A 13536-nucleotide genomic window follows, 5' to 3' on the forward strand; every position below is an offset into this window, starting at 1 on the left:
TTGTTCTTACTGCTCTTACAACTTTTCATATTTTCATCTATGTTCCCTGCTTGGCTAAGACTGTACTACGGCGCTAAGTAGTCAGTTTTCCTACGTTTTCAAGTCAGCAATGGCGTATTGTTTCCAGGTTAAACAGTACGTATGCTACGAGGTATAGAAGTATGAAACCGGAATTTCATTATAGTTGGTGCTATCCGTCTGTGTAGGGCCCGTGAGGCCGCGTCTGCAGCACACAGTAACCCGAGTTCCACGTGTCGGTATCTGTTTCAAGCACGTAAACATGTCGAGTTTGGTGCCCACAAACTACGATTTGTGGACAGCTTTGGTTTTCTGTTATCATTTGAAGAGAACTGTTACAGAATCGCATCAAATGCTAGTCGAAGCTTTCGGCGAACATGCTATTGGGAAAACACAGTGTTTCGAGTGGTTAAAAATATTCAAAAGTGGTGATTTTTACGTGAGAAACGACGAGGGCGGGAAACCACCAAAAAAGTTCGAAGACAACCGATTGCAGGCCTTATAGGATGAAGATGATACTCAGACTCAACAGAAACTCGTGGAACAATTGAATGTGACCCAGAAAGCCGTTTCTCTTCGGTTTGAAAGCTATGGAAAATGTACTGAAAGTGGGGGAAATGAAAGACAGGAAGCAAATCGAAAGACCACTTGTGGCATGCTTCTCGCCAGATGCAACTCCATCGAATAGTGACAGGTGATGAAAAATGGATATATTTTGAGAATCCTAAGAGCCGTGGGTGAACCAGGCAAACCATCGACATCCACTGCAAGGTCAAATCGCTTTGTAAAGAAAACAATACTCTGTGTTTGGTAAGATTAGAAGGGTGTCATCTATTATGAGCTGCTAAGAACTAGTGAAACCCTTAACACTGGGCCGTGCGGTTCTAGGCGCTGCAGTCTGGAGCCGAGCGACCGCTACGGTCGCAGGTTAGAATCCTGCCTTGGGCATGGATGTGTGTGATGTCCTTAGGTTAGTAAGGTTTAATTAGTTCTAAGTTCTAGGCGACTGATGACCTCAGAAGTTAAGTCGCATAGTGCTCAGAGCCATTTGAACCATTTGAACCATTTGAACCTTAACACTGATCGCTGCCAACAGCAAATGATCAATTTCAATCGAGAATTGTGCGCAAAACAACCGGAACATGGATGAAGGCAACACAAATTCATTTTACTCCATGATAACGCCCCATCACACACTGCAAAACGAGTCAGGGAAACGATCGAGACGTTCAGTTAGTAAATACTAAGGCATGCGGCTTAATTTCCATACTTGAGTCCGTCTATTTACCGTTTACTTGCGTTTGCAAGCATATTGCCGCATGATAACGCCCCATCACACACTCCAAAATGAGTCAGGGAAACGATCGAGACGTTCAGTTAGTAAAAACTAAGGCATGCGGCTTATTCTCCAGATTTGTCTCCGTCTTATTATCGATTACTTGCATTACTGGAACACACTCTCGCCGAACAAGGCATTTTTTCGTATGAAAATGTACGAAAATGGCTCTCTGAATGGTTCGCTTCGCTCTCTGCAAGAGAGGCACTCTGCATCGCGGTGTAGCTTGCTCGCCAGGTTGCGAGAGGGTGCGTTTCTGGATGAGGTATCGAATATATTGCTTCCCCCTACTTATACCTCCCGTGGAGATCACGAATGTAAAATTAGAGAGATTAGAGCGCGCACGGAGCCTTTCAGACAGTCGTTCTTCCCGCGAACCATACGCGACTGGAACAGGAAAGGGAGGTAATGACAGTGGCACGTAGGGTGCTCTCCGCCACACACCGTTGGGTGGCTTGCGGAGTATAAATGTAGATGTAGATGTAGATGAAGAAGAACTGTTTTTCTGGCGTGGCGTTCATAGCCGGACGGAGAGGTGTGAGAAATGTGTAAACAGCAATGGAGATTATTTTGAATAAAATATTTTTTATCAGTTTCAAACAACAGATGTGTAACTACTGCAACCAAATTCCGGTTTCACACTTCTACACGTGGTATATGAAGTTGTCACAGTAGATAATTTTCCATTGCGGAGGTTGTCCATGATCTAAACTAGTAATGAATAAATACACTACTGGCCATTAAAATTGCTACACCACGAAGATGACGTGCTGCAGACGCGAAATTTGACCTACAGCAAGAAGATTCTGTGATATGCAAATGATTAGCTTTTCAGAGCATTCACACAAGTCTGGCGCCAGTGGCGACATCTACAACGTGCTGACATGAGGACAGTTTCCAATCGATTTCTCATACACAAACAGCAGTTGACCGGCGTTGCCTGGTGAAACGTTGTTGTGATGCCTCGTGTAATGCGTACAATCACGTTTCCGAATTTAATAAAGTTCGGATTGTAGCCTATGGCGATTGCGGTTTATCGTATCGTGACATTGCTGCTCGCGTTGGTCGATACCCAATGACTGTTAGCAGGATATGGAATCGGTGGGTTCAGGAAGGTAATACGGAATGCCGTGCTGGATCCCAACGGCCTCGTATCACTAGCAGTCGGGATGACAAGCATCTTATCCGCATGGCTGTAACGGATCGTGAAGCCACGTCTCGATCCCTGAGTCAACAGATGGGGACGTTTGCAAGACAACAACCATCTGCACGAACAGATCGGCAACGTTTGCAGCAGCATGGACTACCATCTCAGCGGTTACCTTTGACGCTGCATCACAGACAGGAGCGCCTGCGATGGTTTACTCAGCGACGAACCTGGGTGCACGAATGGCGAAACGTCATTTTTTCGGATGAATCCAGGTTCTGTTTACAGCATCATGATGGTTGCATCCGTATTTGGTGACATCGCGGTGAACGCACATTGAAAGCGTGTATTCGTCATCGTCATACTGGCGTATCACCCGGCGTGATGGTATGGGGTGCCATTGGTTACACGTCTCGGTCACCTCTTGTTCGCATCGACGGCACTTTGAACAGTGGACGTTACATTTCAGATGTGTTACGACCCGTGGCTCTACCCTGCATTCGATCCCTGCGGAACCCTACATTTCAGCAGGACAATGCACGACCCCATGTTGCAGGTCCTGTTCCGACCTTTCTGGATACAGAGAATATTCCACTCCTGCCCTAGCCAGCACGTTCTCCAGATCACTCACCAATTGAAAACGTCTGAACAATCGTGGCCGCGTAACTGGCTCGTCACCATACGCCAGTCACTACTCTTCATGAACTGTGGTATCGTGTTGAAGCTGCATGGGCAGCTGTACCTGTACACGCCATCCAAGCTCTGTTTGACTCAATGCCCAGGCGTATCAAGGCCGTTATTACGGCCAGAGGCGGTTGTTCTAGGTACTTATTTCTCAGGATCTATCGACCCAAACTGCGAGAAAGTGTAATCACATGTCAGTTCTAGTATAATATATTTGTGGAATGAATACCCGTTTATCATCTTAATTTCTTCTTGGTCTAGTAATTTTAATGGCCAGTAGTGTATATCGTAAGACCGCATAGTACGTATCATGCATTTCTCCAAGTAATTCTGAGTGCGGGTACCTGGTGAGCAGCACGCGCAGGCGCACCAGCTGCCCCAGCCCCCGCAGCGCTCTGGCGGCCCCCAGCAGCGACGGCCCGTGGCCCGCCTCCAGCCGCAGCGCCCTCCGGAACAGCTGCAGAGACTCCCAGCAACGACCTGCAACACGCCGCCCGCTCTGACACACTGCGAATAGCCGAGGTCTGCAGCCGGCGAGTCGGCAGTTGTCTGTCTGCCGCTCTCCAGGCAAGCTTAAATATCATCAAAAGGAAAAGAATAGTAATAAATAGATGATCGATGTGATGCTGGTCGTATGAATTCTTCCTGTTCTATGAGCATGATGGTGTGGAATGCTGATACATCGCAAGATTGGTTGGTATTATGGTACTGTAGAGAATTTCTACGAAAGATATTGGATTAACATTTCTTGCATAAGCGCACCGGATAAAATTTCGTCACCCCAGCGAGCTCGCACATATTAATCGTTAAGCCTTTACATATGGCTCAGTGATCCAGTAATGTCCTCAGGTGCGCACGCACTGCCTCTATGCGAGCATACGACAGTAGCGATCAGTGAACCATATTTGTTGGACATTGCACGCACAGTTAAAAATAGGGGTAGTCAAGTTTGGCCGTGCCTATGGCCATAGGCCATTTGAAGTTCCTGGATTGTTCAGTATGCCCACAAGCAAACACCCGTGCCCACGAAACATGACGTCAGAACTGTTTCATCGGAAAAAAGTTGCTGATTATGATGGGCCAGAGCGGCTTATGAATCAAAATCGCTTCCAGACAAGACAGGAAATGCTGTAGGCATTGAATGAAGGTCCACTCCCACCTGTTAACGAGTGGTCACTCCGACGGCAACGGTATGCAATGAACATTTGGTGTCGGTCGCCTAGCAAGAGGCCATTACTCACACAGGCGCATGAAGACGACAACAGCGAAGTTCGTCGGCTAGAAGAACATATAACTGGTTTTCTGTATAGTGCCCCACAGTATTTTAACTCGACTGGCCTCAAAAATCACCTGATTCGAACCCAGAGAAAATCTGTGGGATATTTTGGAACAGAAGATTAAACGCTGAAATCAGCACCACCGCAACTTGGTGGAACTACTATATCAAATCCTCAGCACGTCGCTTGAACTGGATGCGACGTATCTGCACAACAATGTTGACTGATGTTCCAACCCAACCCATTCGGCTGTAAAGTCCGCGGAATTACGCGGTATTATACGATTTCTGAAAGGATGACAAATTGTTTGTCAGGTGAGCTTGTTTATTGATTTAGTTTTCCTGTCCGTTGAGACTGCAATAGTAGCAGACTCAAAGGAGGAACTGAATAAATTGGTTATCTTCCTAAATCAAGAGATAACAAACTGAAATAAACACCAAGAGGCCAAAAGCCATGGTTATAGACAAGAAAGGAGGTTAACGTTAGACTGACATAGCAGTGTGATACTCGAGGAAGTAGCCGTATTTCGTTACCAATGTAGCAATGTGGAAAAAAACAACAGACATCTCAAGGGAGTAGCACTGGCCAAGAGCACTTTCCTAAATAAGATGAACCTTCTGTTGAAGAAGTATATCAGGTACCATACTAGGAAAAGATTTGTTAAGCCCTTTCCATCTAGTGTCCTAATGTACAGAAGTGAAACCTGAAGCCTAGCAAAGCAGGAGATAGCTCGCCCTCCATATGCGGAAATGTGGTTCTGCAGCAGAATTGCAAGAATCAGGTGCTCACAGAAAAACGAAAGAGCAGGTTCTGCGAGAAGTAGAAGAGAAAACATAATTCCTGAAATTTGTAGTCCAACGCGAAGCAAAGTTATTGGACACTTAATTAGACATGATATTCTTTTAAGCAATGTTTTCAAACACTAGATCATAGGGAAGAAAACGAGAGGATGACTGCGAGAATCCCACTTAAACCAATAAGACCAGTGAGATGAGATGTTCTTCACAAATGGAGATGTCGAAGACTGCACAAGAGACGAAGCTGTGTCTGTAACAACACTTAGCCGTTTGAAGGAAGAAGAAGAATGAAAGTTCACTGCCATCAGCCCCTCTCTTATATCTAAACAAGCATTCTACAAATATTATTTTATGTTCCAATTACATCCCATATTGTGTGTATTGTGTACTGAACCTGGGACCTAGAAACAGGGAGAGTCTTCGTCCCGCTGTAGCCTTCAGCGGTTCACAACCCCACAACCGGCCACAGCAGTCCACCCACCGCACCGCCGCCCCACACCGAACCCAAGATTACTGTGCGGTTCCGTTTTATTTTATACGTTACCTTTACTAAAATTTGAGCTAAGATTTCAGATACTTGAATATGACGTTTTTACTTCTTTGAAATCATTTAAGCAGAAGCGAGGCCGCAACACTTAGCGGCCTTGGATCGAGGTACCTGCAGCCACAGAGCAGTATAAGCGAGTGTCACTTCATATACAGTACGAACGCTTCAATAATGCTTTTTTCATACCATAGTTTTCTTTGTTTGACGAAGCCGATATGACTAAAGATTTTCACTGCATCATCACTTGTAATCGCGTGATATATGTAATGCAACACGTTTTTACTCAGGTACAGTTGTTTTAGTGTTGGTTTCTGATATACATTCAGGTGTGTTGCAAAATAGGCTACCTTTTTGTGTATCATATTTTCTACATCTGAAGGTGGTCATTACCGACCGAAATTAAGGACACGATCACAAAAAAACATTGTGATCCAAGAATGGAATTATAATAAAGCAAATCTTTTCCTGGATCACTGGAAATTTTTCGTGACTGTCATAATTACGTAATTATACTCGTTCATGAAAAGTAGAAGAAAAAAAAAAGCCCGACGAGGAAGATTTGCATGAAGCCCGCAGCAAGCATTGGACATTGTAGAAAGGCAGGGAAAAGAAGAGAAACAGGAACCTTACAGAAACCCTTGTATTGCAGACTGGACGGAATCACTAACTGAAAAACGAAAAGTAAAAGAAGCATAACTGGCAGAGGGTGGACGTATTTGCTTAACTATTTGACGGAGAACTGGCTATACGTGCTAATTTCTCAGGAAAAGGTTAAGGGATTTGACCAAAGGAGATATTTCAGCTATTTCTTAAATGCAATATGATACTGAATTTTGCAGACTGCGGTATTCTTCGTTCCAATGGCCGATAGCGTAACAGGAAATATGTCTGCGTGTTTTTATTTTACGCATAGGTACAGGAAGGACAATAGATAAGTGAGACCTTGTTACTGTGATGCGACGAAAGGTACTTGACCTGTGATGCAAGGTGCTGTGATGTTTGCACACTAAGGAGCCAACGATGTGGACATAGTGTGCGGCATTTACGTGCATACGACACACTCGCGTGGTCGAGCGGTCGGATGTTACACAGATAACGCAGGAAAGTACTGATGGTGTTGCAAAACTATTAACGCGATTTGACCATGTACTCTCTACGAACGAAGAAGACACTTCGGCTGAATTTTAATTTGTCCATTAACATTAAATGACAGCAGCTGTAAGTTGCTGCTTCGTGCGGCGGTCGGTAGGTGTGTCACTGTTATAGTCAACTCACTCGATCATACATTACCCTTCCAGTGGAGAAAATACTCCTCTCGAGGCACAAAAAATGGGAATACATTCCTGTTTTTTTTATTTTCGTGAAAATTTCGGCTTGCGAAAATATTCGCGTTTTTTTAACATACGACTCACCTCTAATTCCCACAGTCTCCCTTAACTGTAACTCACTCACATCCACTAGTCCATCTCTGCAGTCGCTCATACCCATCCACTCCCAGTTGCCCTGTCTCACTCACTCGTTCGGCCCAACTCATTGTCAGTATTTCTTGACTCTCTGTCAGTGTCTCCCGTGTCATAGCTACAATCCTCATCGTTCTGTCCTATTGCTCCAGTCCTCCCTCGCTGTCATGTCTGCTTCTTGCTCTACGTTACCGATAGTATCCCGTTCCTTCTTTCCTAATAGTGCTGTCTCTTCCTCGTTGTCATTGTCATAAGCTCTTTCTCTTCCTCTTTATTCCTATCCCTCCCACCGGCATTGTCTCCTTCACTCTTTTCCTTGTGATGTTCAGTCCCTGTCAACCACGTTCCACTGCCGCTGAGTACCTCTCATTCTCTCACACTGCCATTGTCTCCTCCGATCCGTCTGTAACACAAGAACTGTTTGTTACCTTCCAGTATTTATTACTTTTCCCTCTATTTAACACTGCCAATGTCTTTTTCTCTCTCAGCATAAAAAACGCGAATATATTCGCATACCAAAAGTTCACGGAAAATTTATAAATAAGCTGGGAAGGTAAAATGAGACAGCAGGCGCTCCACTTTTCAGAGTTTTTTAAATAAACAGGAACACAGTTGCATTTTTTGTGCCCGAATAGAGGTATTTTTCCTCCGTGCCATTGCGGGACATGTGACTCACACGAAAAGAAATGTATTGGTCAGTAAAAATGGTTCAAAAGGCTCTGACCACTATGGGACTTAACTTCTGAGGTCCTCAGTCCCCTAGAACTTAGAACTACTTAAACCTAAATAACCTAAGGACATCGCAAACACCCATGCCCGAGGCAGGATTCGAACCTGCGACCGTAGCAGTAGTGCGGTTCAGGACTGAAGCTCCTAGAATCGCTCGGACAAAGTTGCCATTTTTCCATACTGAGATCTTGAGAATAAATTGTACAAATTATAGTCATTTTCTCTGCATAGCTGTGTCGGTATCGGCGGCTAGGTTCAGTTACCCAAAAAGCAAGTTTTTGTGGTGTTTCTTGATAAAGGATAAAGATTCTTGAAAACGAAGAGGTATGTCCTGTAGATAAAAGCCTAGACAATATACTTTTGAAATATCACCCATTTAATGCGGTTATTTATTTTTTATATTTTGCCTCATACCTGATTTTACGTGTACAAGTATGGTAACTTTCAACCTCCGTGTCTTATAAATGGATAAAAATATCAAGAAAATTTTCATGGTTGTTCGATACTGGTATTATAGGAATATACCGTAAAAACTTCAGTCGTTTACTGTGCAAAGCCGTCTTGGAATCCTCGACTGGGTTTCGGTCCGCTGGTGACCGCGAAAATATACTAAGGGAACCCGTTTTTGGGAGTTTTCCCGAGGAGCCGCCCTTGAACTAATGGTCCCTCCGTAAGGCCCATCAAGCCCTCCGCAGACCACACCAACGCAAAAAGACTCAACCGATTTATTCCATGATGACACAAGGAAGATCCTTCTCGCGGGTACACAAATGTTACCTAGCCTAAGGGCAGTCCAAAACACCATATTATCGCCAATAGGACCCGAGGTATTGTTGTTGTTGTGGTCTTCGGTCCTGAGACTGGTTTGATGCAGCTCTCCATGCTACTCTATCATGTGCAAGCTTCTTCATCTCCCAGTACCCACTGCAACCTACATCCTTCAGAATCTGCTTGGTCTTCCTCTAGATTTTTACCCTCCACGCTGCCCTCCAGTACCAAATTGGTGATCCATTGATGCCTCAGAACATGTCCTGCCAACCGATCCTTTCTTCTAGTCAAGTTGCGCCACAAACTCCTCTTCTCCCCAATTCTATTCAATACCTCCTCATTAGTTATGTGATCTACCCATCTAATCCTCTGCATTCTTCTGTAGCACCACATTTCGAAAGCTTCTATTCTCTTCTTGTCCAAACTATTTATCGTCCAGGTTTCACTTCCATACATGAATACACTCCATACAAATACTTTCAGAAACGGCTTCCTGACACTTAAATCAATACTCGATGTTAACAAATTTCTCTTCTTCAGAAATGCTTTCCTTGCCATTGCCACTCTACATTTTATATCCTCTCTACCTCGACCATCATCAGTTATTTTGCTCCCCAAATAGCAAAAGTCCTTTACTACTTTCAGTGTCTCATTTCCTAATCTAATTCCCTCAGCATCACCCGATTTAATTCGACTACATTCCATTATCCTCGTATTGCTTTTGTTGATGTTCATCTTATACCCTCCTTTCAAGACACTGTCCATTCCGTTCAGCTGCTCTTCCAAGTCCTTTGCTGTCTCTGACAGAATTACAATGTCATCGGCAAACCTCAAAGTTTTCATATCTTCTCCATGGATTTTAATACCTACTCCGAATTTTTCTTTTGTTTCCTTTAGGCCTACTGCCTGCTCAATATACAGGTTGAATAGCATCGGGGAGAGGCTACAACCCTGTCTCACTCCCTTCCCGACCACTGCTTCCCTTTCATGTCCCTTTACTCTTATAACTGCCATCTGCTTTCTGTACAAATTGTAAATAGCCTTTCGCTCCCTGTATTTTACCCCTGCCACCTTCAGAATGAAAGACAGTATTCCAGTCACCATTGTCAAAAACGTTCTCTATAAATGCTAGAAACGTAGGTTTGACTTTCCTTAATTTAGCTTCTAAGATAAGTCGTAGGGTCAGTATTGCCTCACGTGTTCCAACATTTCTACGGAATCCGTACTGATCTTCCCCGATGTCAGCTTCTACCAGTGTTTCCATTCGTCTGTAAAGAATTCGCGTTAGTATTTTCCAGCTGTGACCCGAGGTATGAGCACTGGAAAATCTCATTTTTATGAGCAGCGTTTTGTATCATAATAGATACAAATGCTGTTGAGTCGAGAAGGCAGTAACTCAGCAAGCGAAGGCGCCTTTCATTCTCCTTTTCAAAAAGTCCAACGGAGTTACAACTGTGTGCTTTGATTTTCGTAGATAGTAAGGCACTGCATGCTTTACAGCTGAAACCAATCGACGATGGCAGCAGCAGTTTATTACACAGAATCATTATGCTGAGCCGCGTCTAACGCACGGCTGTTTTCTCCACCTCCAACGATCAAGTTATAGGTGTACGTGGCAGTAGGGCTGGGCAAGCGATACTCGCATTTGGAGGAGCTCGAGATTTCCTGATAAGCCGCAGCATTCGGTACATCATCAAGTTTGCTCCAATAATCACGTGACATTTGCACGGGTGCAATGAATACGCGAGAAATTACGAACTATCCGCAACAACCAACTGTGGCTGTACTTAAAATTTGACAATTTCGTGGAATTCAGAAGGGAACAGCATTAAATTTTATCGCTTCATGAAGTCCTGTTTTATTTGAATAAACTTGCAGTAAGAGATCTCATACGGAGCAGCATTCTTCTGTAGCACCACATTTCGAAAGCTTCTATTCTCTTCTCGTCTAAACTATTTATCGTCCATGTTTCACTTCTATACATAAGTACACTCCATACAAATAACACTTAATGCCATTATAATAGCACGTAAAAACGTTACTAATCAGATTGAAAATAAGATGGCGAAATTCACACGAAACAAGGAAGAAAATTTATAAAAAATCAAATTTTTAACCAGTCGAATACCTCTTGCAATACTGGCTAATTGGTGGCGCCACAATAAATTACAAAGACAAGACTAGTATTGGAAATTGTACCATCAGACGTTACTAGATCGTGGGACAAGCGTAATCATGATAAAAATCTCTTTATTATTTGGTAGTGTTACACATAGCCTGCAAGCTAGACGATATTTCAGTTCATGTTTCGCAGTTATTTGTACTATTAAAATCCATAGTGCATTAGAAACTGGTCGTGGAAACAGTACCAATAACAGTTACTAGAGTGCGGGCAAATCGAAAGGTCGAACAGAACCCAAGGTTTCGCGAAATGCGATGTGAGTTCCTCGAACATTTCGAGTCGTGTTCAAGTATTATTCATCGCACATTACAAAATCAATCTACGTATCGTTCGTGCCGGCCTTCAGTTGTCAGTAAAGCGCCGGATACCTATCGATCAAACGTGTCTAGATGGGAAGAGCAACACACACACGGCACTAGGGGCGTGTTGTCGGCATGCAGGTTACGAGGAATAAGATTTTTGAAATTCTTGAAAACATGATCAGCGATCTTAAAATTAGTTAAAATTAAAATTTAAAACAGTCTTGATCGCAATCTTTTTTTTTTTTTTTTTGGAGTTACACGAGTGTCGAGGGTCGACGGAACTCATCTAGCAGTGTCCATCCACTGCTCCGGAGTCTGAAGATGACTCTTTCATAGTGTCGAAACCAGTGACTCACTAGAATAAAAAAAATATTTTAACAAGATTGCGATCAAGACTGTTTTAAATGTCAATTTTAGGTTACGAGGAGCCTTAGTGGCAATGGATTTTTTTTAAGACTTCGACCGAGTGAACCAAGTGTTTCTACACGCACAGCCTTGAAAATGATGGGAATCCCCCTCATGTCTGTGGAGACGATCTTGTTGTTGATTCAAGGCGCCCACTCGAGAGTCTCGTTGAATGGTCCTAGCTCAGAACTTACCATGATACAGCAATCAGTGCGGCAAGGTTGCCCCCTTTCCGATATCTTATTTGCAATCCCTCTTGAGTCTACACTACACGGCCTTCGTCGGCGCCTTGAAGGCGCCCAACTATGGACCGCAACCTTCCGATGTCATGCTTACGCTGACAACGCCGTTCGTTTGGTTAAGCCAGGAGACGAAATCGAGGCCGCGCTCGGATGGCTTCAGCAGTATGGAACGGTAGCGGGTAGTGTCACTAACCTATGACAGACCCAATGAATGGAAGTGGGCAGAGGGCAATCGCCAGCGACAGCAGTGGTCATTACCAAAGACCTCACTTTCAAGTTTTTGGGATTGGTGCTCTGCAGAAACGTATGTCGTACAGTAGCGGGTAATTATCGTCGGCCACGCGGGCTAGCCATGCGGTCAAGGGCACCTTGCCACGGTTTTCTCGGCTCCCCCCGTCGTAGACTCGAGTCCTCCCATGGACATAGGTGTGCGTGTCATCCTTAGCGTAAGTTAGTTTAAGATAGGTTAACCCACAACGAAAGATGTTATCGATGCTTCCTCCAACAAAATCCTCGAAACGTGGTTGAAAAATGTACCCGAAAATTTGGGTATTTGTATTATATTCCAATGGGACCAAACTGCTGAGGTCATTGGTCCCTTGGCTTACACACTACTTAATCCCACTTAAAACTAACTTACGCTAATTACGCTAAGCACAATACACACAGCTATGCCCGATGGAGGACTCGAACCTCCAAGGAAGGGGAGGGGGGGCAGAAGGAGAGCGCGCGAACCGTGGCAAAGCGCCCCAAACCGTGCGGCTACCACGCGTGGCAATTTACGCTACATAACAGTGGTGGAGAGTACGGAGAGCGGTTCATACACTCTCTCTCCCTACGGAGGTACGTGAATTGTGGTACATAGGGCTGAAAGAAAAATTCCCGAATCGTAAACAACTGCACTCTATTCGCCTGAGCGGCACACCGATGTGCTCCCATTACGCAGTCGTCAATTTCGAGGAGCACTGTTTGGTGTGAGGCACAGCAATCGAGTGTTGATTCCTCAAGAAGAAAATTTTGGCCCTTTTATTGCGTACTGTGCACACGGCCATCAGATCTGATGATCTACTCTTCCCTGACGAAATACGAGTACATTTTCCCACCTCCTGGACAAACGCAGTTAGCTGGATAAAGGAGATAGTAACGTTTTGCCAAAATCATGCCGACGACAAGGATGTCTAGGACTTTTGGAACATATTGCAAGAGCAACACATTCTTTGCATCAACACGTAGTATTTTGAACATCTTTGCCAATTACTTTGGTTTATTATTCACGGACCCTCTAGCTAGCTGGGATGTTCCGGATGGAAGAACTGAAATGAGAAGACAGATCATGGTTCAGGACCTTAAGTTCGTGCCTGATGTCCTAAGGGGAATATATATGACTTTTACGTTAGAGAGAAGCCAACCTCGATACAAACTAATTGAGCTGTTGCAGTGTCCCGTTTTAGTTTTGTTAGTGAATTCGTTCCATTTTGACTGCGTTGGGAGCCGTTTTGCGTCTGGATATGTCGAGTGGCAGCTTCAGTTTCTTTGTGTTGTGTTCCTTCACCTGAAAATCGTACATATATAAATAAACAGAAAATAAAATAAATGCAGAATGAGATTCTCACTCTGCAGCAGAGTGTGCGCTGATATGAAA

The 13536-nt window shown here is 44.1% G+C and overlaps 1 protein-coding gene across 1 annotated transcript in view; it reads right to left on the reverse strand.

Moving 5' to 3' along the window:
* Positions 1-13536, reverse strand: part of LOC126199685 (protein O-mannosyl-transferase TMTC1-like) — a 229400-nt gene that overhangs the window by 86613 nt on the left and 129251 nt on the right. Inside the window, exon 8 of the mRNA XM_049936612.1 lies at positions 3491-3665. Within this exon, the coding sequence (XP_049792569.1) occupies positions 3491-3665 (175 nt within the window). The remainder of the gene's footprint in view (positions 1-3490; positions 3666-13536) is intronic.

The sequence above is a fragment of the Schistocerca nitens genome, chromosome 8 (genome assembly GCF_023898315.1).
Source record: "Schistocerca nitens isolate TAMUIC-IGC-003100 chromosome 8, iqSchNite1.1, whole genome shotgun sequence".
NCBI classification, from domain to species: domain Eukaryota; kingdom Metazoa; phylum Arthropoda; class Insecta; order Orthoptera; family Acrididae; genus Schistocerca; species Schistocerca nitens.